The following is a 23,289-nucleotide window of genomic DNA, read 5'->3' on the forward strand; positions in this document are numbered from 1 at the left end:
ATTATCCAATATCAAGACTAAAACCTATTCAGTTAATATGCACAAAGCTTCAAGTCACCCTTTGTTGTTAATTTAAATTACTTAGTAACACCCTCCTCCTTTTTAATTTGACCCAAACAAATCCATAAAATGTGCAAACTTTATCAGAATGCAATATTTCAAATTGAAATGGCATTGAGAAAGTTGCTAAGCATCTTCAGGTTAGAAATCGATTTGGGGCAATTCGTTTTCCCTATTCCTTTCTAAGTTGGAACAGCCTTGAGCAATCTTTCAGAGCAGTCCAGAAAAGTAAATAATCTTTGATATTCTCAGTTTTAGGGAACGTTCAACTTTTTCTATTCTTCATAATAGTATAATCTTTGCCTTGGAATTATTTTTACTAATTATTAATTTTATAATTAATGTACATTAATTTATAATTAATGCACATGAACAAAACCATTATTTTTTAAGAACATGTAACAGCTATCCATAAAATTGCTAAGGTTACATTTTGGCAACAGGGTCATTTATGTGCTGTTTTTGATTACTCTATTAAACAATTCATCTGAGAAAGTCAACCATTCACCTACATTGCTCATGACCAAAATCTATCCTAATTTTGGCATACCCATCATTCAGTTATGGTTTTGTGATGATTCTAAAAAAATCTGAATTAAGAGTTTCACTACTCTAAGTTAAACTTGGAAATTTTATAATAGAAACGAAAAATGAGAGTCTACTTCTCTTCCTGTTTACTTCAAGGAGAATACAATCACATCACTAGATACTGAGAAAAAAAAATCCTAGCATTACACCAATTTCCCCAGTTAGATTAAGGCATGAATCCTGCAGGTCTACACTCGTATTCATGACTTTGGTCCTATTCAGGCAATGATTTATTAAAAAAAGAAAATAAAAAGAAGGAAAGGTGTTTAACATCACTCTCAAAGTTAATATTGAAGCGTAACAAGCAGTTACAATGAATTACAGTACTGAAAGACTTACAGTTTCATTTTACCTTGTCAAAGGACAATTTAAAATGTGCTTATCTGACATTTTCAGTCATGAGTTTTTGTTACAAGAAGTCTTAATTCCTGAATTCTTGGCATATCTATTGAGTAAAGAAATCAAATGTATGCAAAACTAGGGATCCATTGATTTCTTATACATTAAGACTGTACTTTGAAGTGGGAATTCAGATGCCGAAGAAAATCTTCCTTAGATGTTACGGATGGTGGGAAAACTTCTCGACAGAATTCACATATTTTGGACTGATTCAGTTCAGAGTCTGTGTAAGCTTGTGCCAGCAAATTTTTGTCTTGAGGCTGCCAAATGAGCTAGAAGAGACAGAAAATTGTTATTGATATGGTTTACAATATAGTTTACATTATGCTGTTGTTTATGTTTATATATAAAAAAGCACTTGCCTCTTTAAACTACGTGTCCTTTACACCTGCCTAGAACTTGAGAGCACTCATTTAAAGAAAAGCAAGATAGAACTTTGATTATTTAACCTCTGATAATCATACCATCCTTGCAAACACTTAAAATGATTTCATGATAAATACTGCTGAGTAGAAGTTTGTAATATTCGTATGATACATGCTAAAGCTTTTCTTTAACTTTGCATTTCAGTATTTTACTGTGGAAGTCACAGTACAAACTAGCCATCTAAAAGAAAGGAGAAAACACATTTTTACCTTAGAATGTTTCTTGTACAGAGTTAATATGAATCATATTTTATTTGTTCCTACTGACACATAACTAGTTTTCAGTTTACTTACAAAATGACTAGAGCAGTGTGATATGGCTTGAGTTACTTACTTGCTCTGATTGCCTTCTAGTGTAAATGTTTCTCAAACAATCCATTTTGGGATTCCTTCTGCCATGACAGCATCAAATTCAATGAGTATCTATCCATGCATTCAGGCAGTTCTGAAAACTATGCTAGATTTGGTTCAGCAGCTCTTCTGCTCTTGGCCTCTGAGCTAGCAAGCTTCATGCCAGCAAGTCTGTTTACCTGACACTGGAGTTCAAGGGACTTCAGCCTGAGAGATACTTTAAGCCAGAGTGTACGCTAATTATTTAGCATTGTAATAACTAGGAATCAAATAGTCTCCTTCCAGTTTTCAAACTAAAGTTAACAATGAAGTTTCTTTATCTCAGTAATAATGATGCAAGATGAAACACATAGTTATTTTATATGGCCAGAATCATCAGGTTTTGAGTCAACTGAAAAGTAAATACACACTGCTGTGACTACAAAGTAGCCAGAATGGCAGCAAGATAGTATGAGCTTTATATGGGGATAGAACCTAGAAGAGGAGAGCATCCTATATTTTTTTTGGCTCAGTTTTCTTCCCTCTTGCTTCACTCACACATGGAAAGGGAAGCAAGAATACTTTAGAAAGTAGTTTCTTCAGAAGTTTGAAATTTTTTGCTATCAGTACTTACCCAAGAACTTTAATTTATTTAAATATCATCATGCCAAAAAGAATCTACTGTTTATTCCTCCCATGGTAACTCCCTGTACAACTAACCTGGCTTTCATAGTTAAACTGTCCTTTTAAACCAGTTAAACTTCTTGGGAGTCAATTTCCTGTCCATTCCCTGTTTAAACACTGTTTAGCTTATCACATACCAATAGCAGGTTTACCATCTTTCATTATGGTCAACAATCCATATAATTAAATAGACTAATTAGTAATTAAGTGCAATCACACATTTTTTCAGCTCAAAGAGTCTACTTATTGTATGTTGTTGGTGTAAATTGCATATTAAATCTATCTAGTCACTGACATACTTAAACATCCTTACAGATATGTGTTTGGAATTGCTTCTTTCTACTACCTTATGATGTAAAGCACCATTTAAAAAAATACGAAATAGTATTGTAAAAACCCCACAACATCATAATAAAATTTCTAATCCTGGAAGCACAAGAAAGGGAGGTACTCCTCCAGCAACCCACTGAGGCAGGCACTTCTTTCTTTGAGTGTTAGGCATGTGCTTAATAAGCTTTTCAGAACAGAGGTGTATTAAAGCACTAGTTCAATTTCAAAAGCATTCATATTCAGATTAAGATCAATAGACTATCAATTTGCTTTTAAAATCATGAAGATTCTTAGAAATACTTTTGGTGGGAGCAACCTCCTCAAACTCTGAATACTGATAAACACATGCATCTATATGCAAGTCTCAGTTAAACGTAGTCTGTAAAATCTGAAGTCCACTAATATCCATGTTTATTTTAATCTGCTGCTCTTTTCAGTCACATGTTTTTTAAAAAAGTTACATGCTAAGAAAACAGTACTGAGTTTTCACATTTAGTATCCACATAGAAGGAAAGAGCTAAATTTATTACAGCAACTGAGAGCAGTTCCAAGAACTTACTGTTGCCAAATCTATTGCATTTATGGGGTTTTCCATTTTATAAGTTAACATATGTAGTAAATACTTGAAAGTTTTATCTACAGTAGCAAAAAAAAAAAAAAAATCAGGTAGATAATTCCTCCCTACTGGAGTTCAACCAGTGGCAGGGATGATGGAAGCCATAAGCAGTGTAATTACCTCTTAGAAAGGTGGTAAAAATACTAAGAACAACTTATGCATACATTTTAATAAGGTTAATAAGTGTAAAGGGTATGTGTGCAAGTAACTTTAAAACCCCAGTATTTTAATATACATAAACTGTGAAACAAACCTTTAGCACAATTAACGGTCAGTAAAAACCTTTAAAACTGAGTCCAAATCAGTGGGAAAAGTACTGAAAAACCCATTTTTACAGACAGCTGAATAAAGCTGATAGATGCCTAAATATATTGATATAAACAGATATGTATTTAATACATTCTAAAATAACACTGACTTGTTTTAAACAAGCTTCTGATAAGAAGTACCATTTTAATTGATGTCCTGTATGTTCTACAGTGCTACCATACATATGCCTTGAAAAATATTGAAACTATTCATCATTAGCTTTCTTTTCCACAACTGTTAGCATTATTACTTCTTTTTCCCCACAAAGTAGAATATTTACATTTTAAATGATGGCTCCAAATTAGTTTCTTCACTTTGCAAAAATGCCAATGATCAAACAAAAGCTTATTGCTATTCTGCCACAACTCTTCTCTACTTTTCAAGCTGCATAGTCCCCTATCAATTTATAATCACATACCAGCTTTTCACTTGCTGTAATGCACAATGCAGGGTGCCATCTATTGAAAAATGAATACACAGACTAACCAGTAAAAGAACAAGCTAGAGAGGGAATACAGAAAAAGAGGATAGTAGCAAGCAATGGAGTGAATGCTTCACAGCTCCACAGGAATTCTAGCAGTGATAAAATAAATGGTTTAATTTAACTCAGTCACAACTTTAACTGAAGACCCAATGAAAAGTAAAGCACAATAAAAACTATGATTAGTAAGTTGGTATAGAATTGAGATATCCTACATCACAAACAGATATTTAAAATACATTAAAAAAAAAAATTAAGCTTATAGTTTAAAACACGATGAACAGTGAACTTTCCACGCTTTCAACTTTTAATCCAAAACTGGTTTGCCATGGAAAATTAAACTAGATGGGGTACATTTTAGGAGAAGAAAATATCAAAGCTATCATGTCCTACAAACACTTTCCAAAGGCTAGTTTTGCATGTCATGCAGTGGCCAAATTCAGAAGTAATGCTCCTCTGCTCCATATTGTCATTAGCAAAGAACACAAAACTGTATCAATGTAAATTGTAAAAACATGCCAATTCCATTCTCACAGAATTCCTAAATATCACTGTTTATTCTTGAAAAGCTACCCTCTCACAACATGGCACAGGAACATAAAAATATCAGTCTGTAAGGGTCTGTTAATAATTTTGCCAGCAATTTGAGACGGGATGTTACACAAAAGAACTGAAGTATTCAGAGACTTGATTGCCGGAACCTGCAGAAATGTTTTTTTTTGCATTACAGCAACTGGGCCTTGCTTTCAAAAGCTCTCATGGACTTAAAGTAGCTATAATTGAAATTCAAACTGGAAGTACCTACATAAACCTAAAAGAAAGCATTTTAGTCAACTTCCTTTCACTTGAAAAAAGTATACTTTCCTTCTTGATGCCTTAAACCGAGAAGAAGAAACGTAAAGTTTTCTTAAAGAGGAGGAATAGAGTGCTGTTTATAGTTCAGATTGAGATAAAAAGTAGGTAATCTTTTTCACAGCAAAGTTATTGTTCAGCTTTCTAATTAGTTCATTTGTCATATTCTTTGCTGTACATTAAAAACAATTAAAACAATTATATGCCCTATTCAACTGAGATCAAGGGTAGAAAGAAAGCAATCCAGCGGGCAACTTAGGATTTATGACAGCTTTGAAATAGATATAGAAGCAATTAATATCTAAATGAAATTAAATTTGCTCAAGCATATCCAAGTGCTTACATCTGCTTAAATTCCTTCCCTTTCACTAGAATTGCCTTGTACATGTACTTAGGTGTCAGGAAGTGGAATTGAAAAGAGATAAGGTCTTAAAAAAAAGAGGTATGAGATGCCTCATACAATATATTAATTCTGTCTCAAACACCTTTGCAAGACAGTTGCATGAATCGATACCATTTTTTGAAATGCACAGTATTTATAGAAAGATACCTGATGAGGACCTCTGATGGTCGTCCCAGCAGCCTCTAAAGAAGAAAAAATTACTTCAGGTGCACCCTGGCTTGGGTGCTTAGGTACAAGCGTGAAACCAGTGTCTGTTGTTTTTAAACATATTTTGTCATGGATATTTTCTATGGGCATCTTTGCATGATTTGGGGGGTTTATTTTGTCAACAGTGAAGCATTGTAAAGCTGAGGTCATGAGGTCAACTCCATGAGCTGCAAATGAGTTAGGTTCCAATTTACTGAGGTTAATAGCATGGTCTTTATGCTCCAGGTTAAAATGATGATCTTCAAGCACGTCTTCAGCTACACCAGTACAAGGAACTGTTGGTTTTTCCTGAGTGCTCTGCAAGAAAGCAGAGTCATTGACTGTAGGTGGAAACTTGACATTAAATTTAGAAAGTGATTCTACAGAGTTGTTGTCCTCATCTTGGCCCACTCCTCTTGGTGTGATAGATGTGATGCATGATGCACCTCTATTTATATCCTTTATAACCCGAGGCTTAAAAAGCTCTTCTGCTTGTTCATCAGTTTTATCAGTGCACTGTATCGGCATGGAAAACTGTATTTCTGTGAAGAAAAAATAAGGAAAACATTAAATAGTCCACTGAAGTACAGTTGTTAAAGTTGGGGTATTGTGGTACTTTTCCTGAGAGGCTTTTGATTTCCCTTCTTGGCTTTTTAACCTTTATTTTTGATCTTTCAGTTTGAAGTTTCAGAAACATGAGCTCTGACATGAAAACAGACAGAAGAGAAATAAAAGGAAATAATTCTGTTCTAGTAATTCTTCTCTTTGCTTTATGGCTATACACATTTCAATTTTATTGAAAATTGTGTTGTCCCATACTCTTAACACATACTTGCATATATTTACTGAAGTGTTCTGACAGAAATAGAAACTGGAACCAAAACCATTTCATATGGTGCCAAGAACATGCTAGGCACCATAAGCATGATTTCAGAAGGTATTCAGGTATCAAATACCCATTAGTTTCCAAATTAGGTCAATATATAAAATGAATAACTATTCAGAAGAGGAATCGTATTTTCCTTTTATGTTGAGAATTTTCCCTACATTTTTGGCACTTCATAAAGAAAAATATACATGGTTAGTCCTATTCCAGTGAGGGAATAACTTCAGTACAGCAGCATTCTGACATCACTCAGATATTGTAGTATAGTGGGCCACAGAAATAACAGAAACCAAGCAGAGCAAATTAGATCTATATCATGCACAGCTTTTCACACAGTTGAGTTGGGGACTTATTTAAGGAAAACAAATCTATTCTGAAATAAGTTGCCAAGAACTCATCCCCCAAAATTCCCACCGCCAAATAATAAAATTTAGTAATGTAAAATAGGAATATAACAATACAGTTCAGACATAGCCATTTGAAGCCACAAGCTATATATTAGCACTTCATGTACCAAAATTTCAGGAATGGTCCAACTTAAATTAGAACCAAGTGCTGAAATCAGCATCTTTTGTTCCAACCATGTAAGTTTGGCAGGTGTTTCTTGAAATCGCTTAGAAGTCTAATTCTACTATTAAGAAAAGCTAGTAGGGAATACCAATAGTAGCCTACATTATATTAAATGTAAGCATTAGCAGAACTGGACATTAAGGATTCCTCCAGTTCTCAGAAGTGCTGGATTAAGCTTTTGTCCCATACAACAAAACAGTATTCAAAAGCCTGCACAAGGAAGTCTAGAAACTAAGTTCTGTGACTCTCCTCAGTCCAGCAGTTTTGCACTAACAGATATGAGGCTAGAGACATTCATAACAGACATCTTTGGAACTGACAGCTAAATTAAAAGCAAGCAAGTGCTGCCATTCACACAGTATGAGGGAATATCACATGTAGTAAGTGCCTGCCTCTCACTCCAAGGGACAAAACAATTACAAGAGCCATTGATGTGATGACTGTCTTTTATAGCATGTGATTTGGAGCATTCTTCTTAGAATGCCAAAACTAGAGATGAGTTTTCTTGGTGAAATACCGAGTACCATGTGAACAGACTTGAAAAAGGCAGATGGTAAACAGTGGAAGTACTTCTATGTATGTGTAAATTGCAGTATTTTCAAATATAAAGCAAAGCTTTCAAACAGTTGAATCACAATAAGAGCTTAAGTATGATATTACCAGTTTCAGGTTCTGGCTTTATCTTAAATTTACTCAGTTGGTCTGTTTGGTCTCTGGCTAGCATACATATTCGATGACACTCTTCTTCCATGTCATGGAAAATAGTCTCCAGATTCTCTCTGGAAGATCAAAATTGTAAATTAAAGAGCCATCCAATTCAGCTTGTTGTGACCTTTAATCTAGTCACACCCGCAAACCAGAGAAAAACAATAGTGTAAGCTGCTTTTCTTGGATACCTTGTTCCTCAACATATGTATGTGTATTTCTGTTCTTCTCAGTAAAAGCAAGCAGAAAAGAGAAAAGAAAATGTTGTAAAATAGCTGTTTAGTCTTATCACATACACACACAGGCAAGCTCAGGGTCTGACCCTGCAAGGATCCACCCCACCAAAATCCAGCCTTTGCATTTCTTTCATTTCTCTCAGGTATTTTTGTGGAACAGTTTAGCTGTCACAAGGGTACTCTTTCCATCTTGTTCTAGAGAAAATAAGATACTGCTGTGAACATTAGGTATTTTCCATTGTTTTCTGTGTGCTTCAGACTTGCCAGGAGAAGGAACACACAAGCATTTGTTATTGATCCTTTCTTATTTGTCTACCTGACATTTTGGAAAGGGGCTTGTGAACCCATTCCTTCTCTGTTTTATACAGTACCATATGATTTTTCCTTTTATTTTGAGGGATATTTTTTATTACATGTTTTCTAAACTATCACATGAGCACCCAGTATTCAGTTATCTGCACTAAGAATGATAAAAGTAGTGTTTCATGCTGGTCTGAGTTTTACTTGCCTAAAGGCACTATGTTATTCAGTTATTAATGCATCCCTAAAATTCCATCGTCAAGTTTTTATAAACTTGGTGAGTAATTTACATTTCTAAGCATAACAGCATGAATTTTATAAAATGAAATTCGTAGATGAAAACTGAAGTTGATGACAAACTAGGTTTAATGTACTCTTTTGCATGTTTGTATCAAAAGAGCTCAAAAGGCCTCTTTTCATAATCCAGTGAATTGTTTTCCTTCTTATTACTTATTTATGTAGCAATTAGGAGTGTCACAAGCTGTGTTCCTACTTCTGCTGAGCTTCTCTTTTTGAAGACAAAAATGTCAATTTGTATCTCATTTGGAAAAAAGAAAAACTACAGAAGGAGTTAAAGTTGCTAATGGTAACACTTGAATTCTGATCACTTTTCAGGTGTTTTGGGACATGTGAAATTAAAAAAGGCTCTTAACACAAATTTCTAACTAGCACTTTAAAATATACATACTAGATGAATCGATATTAATTTGCTAGACATTGTGATACTGTAATCTTACTAATGTAAGATTACCAGTAATCTTACCAGTCACATACCTCTTTCCAAGAAAACAGTAAAGTAAGGGAGCTATTTGAGAGCAAGAAGACAGAAGATGGGTAAAAGTTTTTAATTTTTTTAGATATAAGTCAGTAAAGACAAAAAAGTCTTTATCACATTGCAGTCTTACTTCCTTTCTTTCTCAATATAAAGCAGTAGAGTTAGACTAAAGATCCACATAGTTAACCAAGCCTATGTCTAAGTCTCCAAAAGCAGATGCCTAGGCAAGAGCAAGGTCTGATGATACTTTTGCCTAACACTCTCCCCTAGCCTCACCTTAGAGAATCCTCTACCTGACCTCAGCAAAATTGTTAAAAATGGTGTTACCGTTTGTCCTGTGAAAAATACAAACCTAAGACTTTGGTCAATCTTTTTCCAAAAACACAGTCTGAAGAAGGAGTACTGCTAAGGAAATCTACTGCTTTTGGTCTCTTGGTCATAAGCAAGGGCTGTCTGGCTTTAGTTTACAGATAAACTTGGTTTCAAACTCTCTCGTTTAGGATGGATCAGGGCAAGAACTATTTCCTTATGCTGACTATCAGACCTCCTCCTGGCAGTGCAGCAGGCTCCTCTGCTGTGCTGCCATCAGTTAATCCATTATGGGTGTACATTCCTGTTCTGAAGAGAGTTAATGCAAGGGGGTTAATGCTTATCCAAAACTCAGTGTTAATAGCCACTGCTGTTGCCCACAGAGTTTAACCTCCTGCTGAACCAAGTGGCTATTTTCCCTCAACTTATCCCTACATAGGTGCAAAGTTCCAGCTATGATTCCATGTAGCTACTGGCTTTATTACCTTCCCACACCACCTCTCTGACCTCTGCTGCTCCACCCTCCCCCTTGCCCTCATCCAGTTTTTAAGGTACTGGGTAGAAAAGGGGGAAATACATTGTTTTATTTAATGGCAGAAAACACAATGAAAAGCAAATTTTAAAACTGCTGCAAAAGTATTTACCTTTCAGATAGGGATGAAATGCCAGTGATTCCTAGAGATAATTCAGGCTTAGCTGGAATGACTTTCTTATTTTTCACCTTGAAGTAAAATATGAAAATATTGATCAAAGGTTAGCACATTAATTTTGCGCTTCATCCTGATATGAACAAAAATGTCATAGGATCTTCACTTAGTCCTTCTGGAAGCTCTCAAAACATTTGCAAAATGACAAAAGCAATTTTTTTACTGTTTGTGTGAAATTCCTATTTTTAGTTTAACTTAGCAACTCACTGTGGCATTTCTCTGCCCATACTTTAGTTCTAAGAACACTGCTTGACTGTAATTGTGTTTCAGTCATATATAAGGTAAGATCACACATTATGCATAAGCTTGTTAGTGAGGTATCTAGGTATTTTAGCTCCTAAAAATCAAATTATTCTCTGAAATTTTCAATGAACACATCACAAGCTGGTATGTCAAAGAGTTCTAGCAGGTTTTAAAATAAGTTATTAACTTTGACTGCCACCTTGTGGCTCACTATAGTATTACACAAGGGAAAAATACAATAACCAGTCATTAACCTGCAGTTCAGTAGATTCACGTTACCAGATAGCCTGGGTAGTTCCTCTGCTCCAAATCAGACACAGAACTTGCTCACATGCCTGCCAAAGCAGCTGGTTTCACTGATACATTGTTTATAAACACAGATCTATAGCCTACAGGTTTGTCTTACCTTGCACAAAGGTGCTGCTGCAGCTCCTTTAGACACGTTTGAGCAACATTATACTTAGCAATATGGATTACAAACAGTAAGTTAAGGAACACTTGTGAAGTCCAATATTAACAAGTTATGTGCTCTTGTGCTTTACCCAAATTCACTTTAAATTAGCTTGCTAAAATACATTTACATGGTTAGATTCACATTCAGGACAGCAGTCTAGCCACCCTGCAAGGATAGATTAGCACTCTGAATGTTATTCTGTAACAAAAAGAAGTTAACATAAAAGTGAAAAACCCCCACTCTCTTTTGGTGAAAATTTCCAACTGAAAATTCTAAACCAGATGCTTCCACAAATACAAAAATTTTAATGACATAAATAGCATACAAACTGACTACTATGGATTTAACAATTCAACATTCCCTATGTGCTTTATACACTTTAATGAGAAATTAAATTATAAATTATATAAATTTAAAATCAGTTTTTTTAGAATAGTATAAACACATTTGAAAGAAGCAACAATTTACAGTTTGTTTTTTTTAAAGTTTATCTTTACTTGGTTTCTTATCTTACCTCCCTTTTGTATGTTGGCATCGGTACACCCCTTTGTGCTTCATTTAATTCTTTCAATTTGCTTTTCAGAGTTTTTATTTTATCTTCTTGGTTGGAAATGATAGATATAAGCTTCCTTTCCTTTTGATTGTTTTTGTCCTCAAGTTGCTTCAGCTTCATGCTCTCACTTTCTAATTGTTCCTAAAAAAGAATTTCAGAAACACTAGTACAATTAATAGAGTTGAATCCTGTGGAACACTCAGCAGTCTAGAATAAGGGAAATTAAGCTTTTGCAACATAAAAAAGGGTCAGTCTTATTTATTACGTTATTAATCTGAAACTGATCTTAAAGACCTACCACCACACATAGATGTAACTCATCATAGATGATTACTCTTTTAGTATGGAAACTATGCATCATGGTAGATAAAAATCCAGGGAAACAGATGAAAAAAACACAACCAAACAGCAAAAGAGGGAAAAAAATAAAAGAAGAAAAGAGGAAGTTTTATAATATTGTTCTGGAAAAAACCAAACCAAACCAAACCAAACCAAACCAAACCAAACCAAACCAAACCAAACCAAAACCCCAAACATGAAGATGGAAGATTTTTGGTTAAAGAACCTATACATCATCTTCTATAACTAATGCTACAGCAGCTAGATTTAATTTTCTCAAGAGTCCATAAGAACACAAGAATTACAGTACTATGAGGCACAGAAAGCTCAAAGGAAGTATCTGATGAATGACAAATGACAATTATCTCCCGTGAAGTGAGGAAAAGATTTCAATTTATATTAAGAGGAAACAGAGATACATAAAAGTAATCTTAACAAGTAAGTTTGAAGATGACAACAGGTTGGGTGGCTGTGTCGATCTGCTAGAGGGCAGGGAAGACTTACAGCAGCAACTGGACAGGTTAGGGTGATAGGCCAAGGCCAGTTGAATGAAGTTCAACAAGGCCAAGTGTCAGGTCCTGTACTTGTGTCACAACAACCCCATGGTAAGTCAGAGACTTGGCGATGTGTGGTTGGAAAGCTGCAACCTGGATATGAGTCAGGAGTGTGCCCAGGTGGCCAAGAAAGCCGATGGCATCCTGACTTGTGTAAGAAACACGGTGCCCAGCAGGAACAGAGAGGTGATCATCCCCTTGTACTTAGCACTGTACTTAGCCTTGAGTATTGTGTTCAGTTCTGGGCCCCTCGCTATAGGAAGGATATTAAGGTGCTACAGCATGTCCAGAGAAGGGCAGTGAGGCTTGTGAAGGGCCTGGAACACATGATCTGCGTCTGAGGGAGCTGGGGTTGTTCAGTCTGCAGAAGAGGAGGCTGAGGGAGACCTCCTCACTCTCTACAGCTACCTGAAAGGAGGTTGGAACAAGGAGGGGGCCAGCATCTTCTCCTTCGTGTCAAAAGACAAGACTAGAGGAAATGGTTACAAACTGCACAAGGGGAGGTTTAGGCTGGTTATTAGGAAATATTTGTTTACTGAAAGGGTTATCAAACATTGAAATAGTCTGCCCAGGGCACTGGTTAATTCACCATCCCGGGAGGAGTTCAAGTGGCATGTGGACCTGGCACTTAGGGATATGGTCTAGTATTGACACTTCACTACTGGGTTGAAGGTTGGACTGAATGACCTTTGAGGTCTTTTCCAATAAGATACATTCCGTGAAAATTAGCAGGTCAGATGCTGGATATAATTTTCTAACTATCCATCTTTTCCATGATCTTAAAAGACTACAAAGTCAGAGTAGCTATAGTATGGGGAACTGCTTTTTGCTATTCCAGGAACGGGAAGGCAGTGATAGTCTATGGTGTGGGTTCATAGACTTGAAGCTACCACTAGGCTGTTATATGGCCACGGCATTCACAAGCATTAGAATCACAGAATAGTTTGGGTTGGAATGGATCTTCAAAGGTCACCTAGTTCATCTGCCCCTTCAGTGAGCAGGGACATCTTTAATTAGTTCAGGTTGATCAGAACCTCATCCCACTGACACTGAATATTTCCAGGGATGGGGCTTCTACCACCAATTTGGGCAACCTGTTCTCTTTCACCACCCTCATTGTAAAAAACTTTCTTATATCTGACCATTATACAGTCAAATTCCACTTCCCATTTAAAAAGCCAATGGGATGCAGCTTTTCCTTTATTTTCCTTTGCAAATGATTTGCTGGGAATCCAAGCACCTAGGAAAAAGCTTGTGCCAAAGACAACACTTGTCCTTGAAAAACTCCATCTTAAGGACAGTAAAATAACTTTTTCATTGATCCTGTGATACAGCCCTGGTCCACACACACATAACGTATCTGTTTGGGGTGATCACGAAGCCAAATAAAATGGACTTTCAGACAACTGGAGCAATGGTCAGTAATTCTCTTCCATTTCTCCTACAGTCTCCTGTGGGCAGTGGGGACAAGATTTAAGCAAACAATAAGAAAAGCCATGTGTGAACCAATGTGAGAAGATCAATGCAACATGTTGCAATGAAGATACATCAGTACATACTGATGTAAATCATTCTTGTGCACCATCAGGATATCACATCAGGAAAAACACTGGAGAAACAATGACACCTTTTTGAGTCTTTCAAGAATACAGATCTTCATAGCTTGGTGATCTTACAGCTTCTAATACTGACGGAGTTTGGGTGCTTGCAAGAATGTGTTTACATTAACAAACTGCCTAAAGTTTATAAAGATGATGATGTCCTGACAAGTAAGTATGTGGCACAAGCCATACCTGCTCTGTTAAGTAGTTGGCCACACAATGGATCTTTCAAGCATGCTGCTATTAGCAGCCAGCAAAGAGGCTACATCTGTACTATGAAGAGATCACTATCTTTTCTTTGGAGAGGTTACATAGGATCAGGGAATAATTCATGTTGGAAGGGACCTCAAAAGTTCTCTAACTTCTAATCAAAGCAGGGTCAGTTACAATATCTGATGAAGTTACTCAGTTTGGTCTTGAATTCCCCAAGAATGGAGACTGCATTAATATCTTCATGTAACCTTTTCCAGGCAAGCCAGTCTGAAACTTTCAAGTTCTAACCGCCTATTGTTTCTCCTCCTCTTGCCATGCACCTTTTTTAACCTTAACACAGATACTTGAAAGTTATTACCTTTCACTGAAGTCATCTCTTTTCTAAGCTGGACAAGACCAGTTTCTGCATCTTTTTCTCATGAATATGTACTCAAGCTCCCAATATGTCAGTGCAGCCTTTGCTGAACTCAGTCCACTTTATCAAAGTCTTTCCTGTGGAGACCCCCAAACTGAATGCAGGTGCAGTGAAATGAATGCTGAACAGAGGGAGATAACTTCCTTCCCTGGGTGTGCTAGCTGTGCTCCTATTAATGCAGCCCAGGGAGATGTTGCTCTTCCTTTCCCCAAGGACACACTGCTGATTCATATTCAACTTGCTGTCTTACAAGACCCCAGCTGCCTTCCAGCAGAGCTGCTCCACAGCCAGTCACTCCCCAGACAGCACTGCTGCAAAGGCAGGTCCTTTTATTTTACCCTGAAGTGTTTGATAACAACCTGTCATAGTGGCTTCCTAGAATAAACAGTCAGATGGTTTCAAGGAAAAGTACTATTTAACTGATTAACTACTCTATGTGGTCCCATGGAATATTAGCTGTAACCTTTAATAATTCAATCACAAACTGCTCTTTATTATCAGGTATCAATAGATTAAATAGATAAAGCAGTAAGAAAAAAAAGGTGTCAATACCAGAATTTCTTTAATCAGGTAGCAGGGTCTAACTAACCCTGCCACATACAGCAGAACAACAGCTAAATGTGTAAGATTGTCAGCACAAAATAGTGAAGTACAGCTTTCTTTGCAACACAGACAGGAAAAAGTGACACTAGAGAAGCTGGTATTGACTGGAAGGTGCAACTCAGCAAGATTGCTGCAGTAGCTGCTCTTACTTACGTTAACTCATTTTAGCACCATAACTTTGAGCATAAAGATGACTACCATACATCTGCCATTCCTCTACTTGTGTTGTGCACAAAAAGAAAACCCCAACCAATCAACCCCCCTAAACATTTATTACAGGATTAACAGTCCTGTGTACTGTATGCACATTCATTTCTGACAGTTTTCCTTCTCTTTTTCATGGCACATTAAGTTCTGACAAAATTCACACAGTTTTAATACTGAGGTTCTTGAACCAGGAAAGTAAGAATATGAGCATGTTTTCTTGTTGCAGGTACTGACTTTAGCTTCATGTTTTATAGAGTTTATAAGGCTTCCAATGTCCTGCTCTGTACTAAAAATAGCATGCAGAAGCAGCTTTACTTGTTATTGTCTGATCTCACTTACTAAGGTTTTCTGGGTTTGCTGGGCAGCTTGGGCTCTGAAACAGTACCAGGATCCACCTTTTTCCTAGTGTAAAAATAAAAGTTTAGCCAGGTTGTACTCAAAACCAGGCAGAATTTTAGGTCCCTTTGGTCTCCTCAGGAGAGTAAAAAGAAAAATCTGATCATCTTGTGTATATTTTCATACTGACCACCTAGTCAACCTGCTCCACTCACCTCTTTCAGCGAAGATGAATGGGAACTAAACCCCAAACCATTTTATGACACAGTGGCAACAGAATTTGACAAAAGCAGGTAAAATACACAAGTATAGCTGGAAAACACAAAAAGATACCCCCTCCATCATTTTAAACCTCTGAAATTTAAGATCTAACTAGGCACCTAGTCCAATCAATCCAAGATAACTGTTAACTTTACTGAAGGACAGAATATAGTCCACTGAGAAATCCCATTTGACTCAGCAAGAGACAGCTTCAGTATGTACGGATAAACCTGGGCACCTCCAGTCAAGGGAAAGAACAAGTTTCAAGAGGAAGGACAGGAAGAAACAGCAACATTTTAACTTAAAGACTGTTCATTTTGCAAGCCTGAAATTTTTGGAGAAGTAGAATAAAGCAGTTATTGCAGTAGACAACAATGGCTGAAGACATAATTTATTTGATTTGGAGCAGAACGTGGATATAATTAGAAAAACACAGGCTTTTGAATAGAATATTTGTGCTTCCAAATTTCAAAAACTGAAAAATCCAATACTGTATTGAATTAGATACTAGAAAAGTAGAGCAGGTCAGTGACAGGCTAATGGGCTTTTGGTCTAATAGATGTACTCTTCCCTAGACATCACGTTTTTGACAAGAAAACAGAATGCATTTATGATCTATCCTGTAATAAATACTCAGATCTTCTTAGTCTCTATGTATTTATTAACTCTCAGCAGATTTCTCCTTCATGAAGTTGTCCAATTTTCCCCTGAAGATATAAGTTCTACTGTCTATCTATCCTGTGAGGAATCAGCTCCTGTTAAATTTTATTTATTTTTTTAACATGGCACAATTTTATTTTAACTTTTACTTCATTCATGCAGAAAGACAGAGAAGTGGGAACTCTTAGATCCCTCAAGGTAACTTGATGTGGTCCTAGTGATTTGCTGCTGTTAATTTTCCCCAACTTGTCCCATACATTCTTTCCCTGCAGTAAACTTTTATGTACCATACATCAAGAGTTCTCCATTTCAAAAGTTCAAAAATTGTCAGCTGCCATAAAAGCCTATAAAGCATTATCACAATGCAAGTAATTTTCCATCACCTTCAACAGCAAATTTGGTTATATGGGTCTGCTCCCCTGAGCTTATTCAATAAAATGAAGACTTGTGTACAGAGACTGCTGTGTATCTCCACTTGCTTCCAGCCCATGAATGGCATGGCCAAGAGAGTCAGAGTTAACAGAAGTGTGTGTACCTCTGCTGTGCTGTATGGGTATCTTTCTATTACTCTTGCCAGGTTAATGGAAACTCATACCACAAGGACAGAGCAAAGATATCTGTGTACCTCTGCAGAAGCCAGCCTTGGTCCAGTCACACAAGTTTTCCTTAAGCTCCACACTCTCAATGCTTAGAGAGCTACTACATTCTCAGTGACAGGCACATAGTAGGCTGGGTCAAGATGATTTGGCATGGGTTTAGATCTCTGCTGATTCACTATTACCCTCTTTGTACATCACTGTGTCTGGGTTTAAGGGCAGATAGATTGTAGAGTTGATTCTGCATGAAGTTATATCTGAAATATTTTTGTTCATGGTACAGATGAAGCAAAATTCAGATGAACCACCTACTGTTAAGAGGTGACTGCAACAACTGACTGCACAAAAAAAAAAAAAAAAGCCGATAAAGGCAAATAACAAAACCAAGTCCTTAAAGTGACGATTCCAGCTTCTCACACATTGCCTGTAATCTTCTGTGTAGCTCACATAATTTCTCATTGTTTCCCCACAAGAAGAGCAGATAAACACAGCTTCCTTTCTCCCACTCTTTAAACATCTAAGTTACTTAAAACTATTGTCCTTGAGTAAACACTTGGAAACAAGGTGACTTGGTCAAGTCTTTGGGTGCAATTGTAAGATACAGTTTTTATCCAACTCAAGACAGAAAATAAAAAAAAAAATGCAGAGATGTTCCATGAAAGAATTAAAGAATTAACCCCTCAGCTGTGTTGTATCCCAAATAAATTCAAATATTAGGAAAGAAGTGACATCTTCTGATTACAGATTCTAGTATAGAAAAATTATATAAAGACTTTTTTTTATTAATGAAAAAGGAGCATATGTAAACCTTTGGTAACAGTACATATAAAATGTTTGCAAAGGCTTAGTCTCAAATGAGATTTCATCAAGATAATTAAGTAAGCATCAGTATTCCAAATAAGTTATTTTAAAATTAACATTTCTGAATAAAAAAATGCATTTATATGAATTTAACATAATTAATTTGCTTATAGTTAAGGTCTAGGAAGCAAATCCTGAAAGCAACTATTTTAAAATCTAAGGCCTGATTTACAACAAGGATATTTTTACAACCCTTACAGGGTCCCTGGTATGAAATTTCATATTTAAAAATAGATTTTATGTTACAAGACAGTCCTCAGAAAAAATAGGGTGACTTGGGCTAACAACAATGTAACTTTGTGCACCTCTGTCACTGTCTTTTCACAATATTCAAAATCCATTCAAAGTATTCCCAATCTATTCTGCACTATTCCAGTTAACTCTCAACAGGCTATAGTGAGAAATCTCAGCATCACTTCAGTGAAGAGGGGCATCATATTAAAACAGGCTTTATGAAAAACCTAAGCAAATCATCAGTATCTCCAAAGCAATGAACGGTTCACTTTCCACTCCATTACTTGGAGGGCAGATTCTCCATTACTTGCAAAAATACACGGAATGGCTGCAACTGGAAAAGCTCTTGTGCCAGGAAGAGAAATCGCTTTCTTGACCACTGGTTTTGGTAGGTTAAGAAACAATCAAGAGAGCTCTAGAGATCTGGATGATCCTTGGAAGGACCAAAGACAGATGCTAAGTTCACCCAAGCAGACTGCGGTGGCACAATACTCACGCACTTCAGATGAGGATCTTGTATTCGAAGTGCAGCTCAAAGGCATCTCTCTTTAGGTTCTCATAGTGTAATCATCACAGCACAAATGTGATCTTACGTTAAACAAACTGCAGGTGACCATACCTTTAAAAGCTTTTCTCTTTGCTTTGCTACATTCAGTTTTTCAGAGAGCTGGCTGAAAGGTAAGTTGGAGGTTTCAGTGTCTTCATGCATCAGAACATAAGGATGTGCATTACCTTAAAAATAAAAATGAAAGCAGCTGATGGTAACTGCATTTTCACCGGCCAGTTTCTAAGTAGAAGTAAAAATAAAAGAACCTAGGTTTATATTATCTTCATTTACTTTGAGCAAATCTTTATATTATAAACAAGTGAGGAAAGCCTAGTTCTGTGCTTAGAGACAATGCAAGACTAAACCAGCAATAAAGGATGTACATGTACCCTTAAAAATAAAAGCCAACCACTCAGCTAGTATTTATGAAAACCAAGAGTGTTAGGCTAGTGTGAATAAATATTTAATGAGCATGGCAGATTAACACATGGTTACTTTGACTCTTCTCTTTTATTTGTGTAATACAGTCAAACAGTAGAAAATTATCCATCAATGACTATTTGATTTGCAAGAGATTTATCTGCCTATAAAGCTTTAGTTATGCAATAAGATTAGCATGACAAGACTAATGTAATATAAAATACATATCATAGCATTCACATCTAGAGCAACATGAACTAATCTTATTAGCAGAGAATTGCAAAATTAATATGTAAGAATTTTGTTTTTAATTCTAATGAGTAATTTGAACCTGTATTTTCATAACTTCCATTGGCATCAGTGCAAGCAAGTTGTACCTCTAAAGAAAAATCTCACCATTTCTTGTAAAGGATAGAGACCTCTGAAGTGTAGCATTTTACAAATAGATTTTGAAACTGCACATTTGTGTTAACTCTCACACTCACAAAAAAGTATGATACTGCTTTGAGAGCTGAAGATTGTAAAAACTGAAGCAAAGTCAGAACTATTCATCAATACAACACAGCATAAAAAATAACGTGCAAACAAGTACATACCTCTATTAGCATTCAGAGCAGCTAACTGTGATTTCAGTTTTGCAATAATGCTGTTTTGAAGCTCTATCTTTTCCTGCTGTTCACGTATTTGCTGCATGTAGTTTTCTGTCTGCAAATATAATTTAATTAGCATTAATCTAATTCTGTTTTGGCTAGGGGTCTTCTATTTGGCATAGAAAAAGCAGTTTTGATTTTTAAAGATAATTGTAGTGGTGGACCTCTGTGTGAAAACCCAACTACAGATACCTTTGGCAAGTCCATATTTTTGAAGCTGCACTGATTAGAAAAAGTATTATAGGAAATAAATACTGATTTTCATTAACTGTGGCAGTTGAATAAAAACCTTAAAGTGAGGTTTCTTCACTAACAGCCACAGAAGGTTTAACATTCAGAATGCTGGTCAGTTAATCCACAGAAAGATGTAATTTTCTTCCCCTCCACTTTCTAAGAAATAAATTAGATTTATTTGTAAGAAACAGGCTTTCAAAAACAGATTTTAAATGGAAAACAACAATGTTGCTTATTCCATACAGCAGGTATTTTGTAAGTAACTAACTGCCCATGAAAAGAGTTTTGCCTGATCCTTTGGAATGTAGTAAACTTATTTTTTAACCTAGAAAACAGAGGGTGAAAGCAATCAAGCAGCCCCATTCTCCATCTCATGCTATAAATAGGTCATGCAGAGCCTAATAAGACTTGCTCATGTTTCACTAAGGTGTATAAATATAATATTAGATAGCCAGTTACTCGAACAAATGGTCAGGTGGCAGGAAGGTGCTAATAGTAAAAGACTATTATTTCATTAGCACATGCCTAATATTGCAGTTACAGTAGTGCTAAAAACAAACGAGAAAACCTGTGGAGTCCCAGCAAGGAAACTTACAGGAACGCACTTAATTTTTGTGAACTTAGGAATTTATCTATTACTGGACAGGTTATGACCTGAGACAAGACTAGGCATTGCTTTCATGCCTGTTCAGACTTCACCCATACAGCTACTTAAACTCTCAAATCTCACTCACATTTTAACTCCACACCCCCTTCTTACTGCCCAATGTGTTTGTCTGTAAAGCAAGTAGGAAAAAAAAAATCTACAATCAAATATTTTAGAAGGCCAGGAAGTAGTTGTACTATGAGAGTTTATTAAAAAAAAAAAAAGTGATCAAAGAGCAGTGCACTCCAGCAGCTATAAGAGACCTCATGAAGCAGAAAAATCACTGAGAACCAAATTGAAAATGTACAACAGCAATGTCTTGTCAACACTTCTGTACAGAGCACAGACATGACAGCTAAAACAGACAGAAGAGAAGATGCTTTTGACAGCCAGTGTGCACAAATTATTCCTTGAGTCAGATGGCAGCAACAAGTTACCAACTAGAAGATCTGCATGACAACCAACCATCCATCTGTATCAAACACCATCTGGCCAAGATGACTCTGGCTTCTGTGTGCTTGACATGGCTCCCAGCTCTAGAGACTGGCAAAACAAGTGGCCTATCGGTAACTTAAGTAGTAAACTGTTAACAACAGAATGGTGGACAATCCAACAATGTGTGAAGGCCACACAATGAACAGAGGAAGTTCCTAAAGTAAAGCACTGTACAAAGGTCATTCAAAACCCACTAGTTTGTGTAAAAAAAAAAAAACAAAAAACCCTGAAAAACAACACCAACAAAAAAATTCCCATTAATAACAGTATCAACTCTTCTTAAAAAATACTTTTGTTCTCTTTTGAGAACAGCTATGAAATCCAACTATTGAAAGGTTGATTAGGACAAAGACTTCAGCTGGTATTAATCCCTTATGAAAGGCTTTAGTTTTTAATTACTGAACCAGAGAAAATGCAGAGAGAAATACTGAAAGAATTCAGCTCATGCTGATCTCACACACTTCTCTGGTTTTCTTCATAGTACTAACTTGACTGATTTTCCTTAAAGTAATTATATTGTTCAGCATAAGGGAGTTTAAAAGATTCCCAAATATGCTAAGATCTGTTGCTTTTTGTTAAGTTAGCTGCAATTTTAGCGCAAGATGTATTGACATGCTACTTCTGCTTGTTAAATAAAGAAAACGCTACAGATTTGCACCAGCACTGCTGCAACAGACTATGAAGTGAGACAGACTGAACAGTGGATGACTGCACATGTGACTGACTTGATACCTGTTCTACACTGCCTTGACTAGTTTATTTCCTCTGCAAGGGGATGGCAAGATTGTGCTCAGGTATCAGAATATTTTCTAGCAGACCTTTCGCTGCTTCCAATTTTACTGCTCCTTCTATAACAATACCAAGTATGCCCTCTGCCCCTGAACAGCGTCCCAGCCTACCCCTGAACAGCGTCCCAGCCTACCAGGTCTAGGGAAGCTTCAGAAAATCCTGTACCATCACAACCATTCAAGCCTTCCTACAACAGAGGTTCCACTGCTGGGCAGAATATGCACAATAAAGTTAGTATGACAAAGCCTAAACATGATACTCTGGGATACATGAGAAGTTCTAGAAGAGTTTTGGCTGAAGTAATGTAATCTACACAGACAGAAAATTCAAAGGTGCTTTTATCACTTTTAAAAATCACAAAAAAATTAAAAGTCAAAAACCCCAAACCCACCCACTACATTCACAACCTAGTAAGTTACTCTGACCTGGTTTCGTATTGGCAAAGTTCAACTTTAACAGGTGCACTAAAGCGTACACAGCTAAAGTGAAACTGAAATCTGCAAATACCACAAGATAAAGATACAGTTCAGAACCCAACACATACTTTTTGATGTAGTTCTTTCACAGCATAGTCCCTATCCATGCATGCTTGTCGATAGGCTTCATAAGCTTTGTTAAGTTGCTCTCCAATGTTTTTGTCCATAATTTCCAATGTTGTTTCATCACTGAAAAGATGGTCAAGTTAATGGACCTGAAAGGTACTGAGAAGGAAAAGGAAACAATGCTAAAAAACGAAAGTATGCAACTAAAATCATATGTAATTTGCATTAATATAAAATTCAAGTAATATGCATAGTATGCTTGAACATTAACTCAAATAATATTTTGAACTATAGCTCTGCTCACCCAGCATTAGATTTTAGGTACAGGGATAGGTTCAAACAAAAAGATCCACAGATCTTAAATAGAAAGTAGTAGAATGTAAATAAATCACCACTGGATGTAAAAAGGAAAATAATAAGTTGTAAATAATCGCATTGGACAGATAACAAGCATAAAAGTTAGATCTGTAAACTAACTTTCTTTTCACTTCCTTTGCTCTAGCAGATACTAGCTCTGGCTTCTGCTGGCTTTGCTGACCTTGGCTGCATTGCTCTGTTGTGGCTGAGTATTTACAAACAACACTGCTCTTTTTCTTATCTTGTGTGTACAGGGGGGAGGAAAAAGGAGCAGGGAGTGGGGAAGCTATTGATAGCCCCTGGTTTGTCCAGGGGGGTTCTTGTCCTG

General features: G+C 36.4%; 1 protein-coding gene across 1 annotated transcript; it reads right to left on the bottom strand.

Moving 5' to 3' along the window:
- Positions 1 to 1,151: 1,151 nt before the first annotated feature.
- On the bottom strand, positions 1,152 to 22,705 carry TANK (TRAF family member associated NFKB activator). The gene is made up of 8 exons (XM_054381348.1): positions 22,607 to 22,705; positions 19,845 to 19,953; positions 18,901 to 19,013; positions 11,363 to 11,542; positions 10,089 to 10,165; positions 7,780 to 7,898; positions 5,625 to 6,205; positions 1,152 to 1,319 (listed from the first exon to the last, which is right to left on the bottom strand). The coding sequence occupies exons 1-8, from the start codon at positions 22,703 to 22,705 to the stop codon at positions 1,152 to 1,154; spliced, it is 1,446 nt and encodes a 481-aa protein (XP_054237323.1).
- Between the last annotated feature and the right edge of the window lie 584 nt (positions 22,706 to 23,289).

The sequence above is a fragment of the Indicator indicator genome, chromosome 5 (genome assembly GCF_027791375.1).
Source record: "Indicator indicator isolate 239-I01 chromosome 5, UM_Iind_1.1, whole genome shotgun sequence".
Classification (NCBI taxonomy): domain Eukaryota; kingdom Metazoa; phylum Chordata; class Aves; order Piciformes; family Indicatoridae; genus Indicator; species Indicator indicator.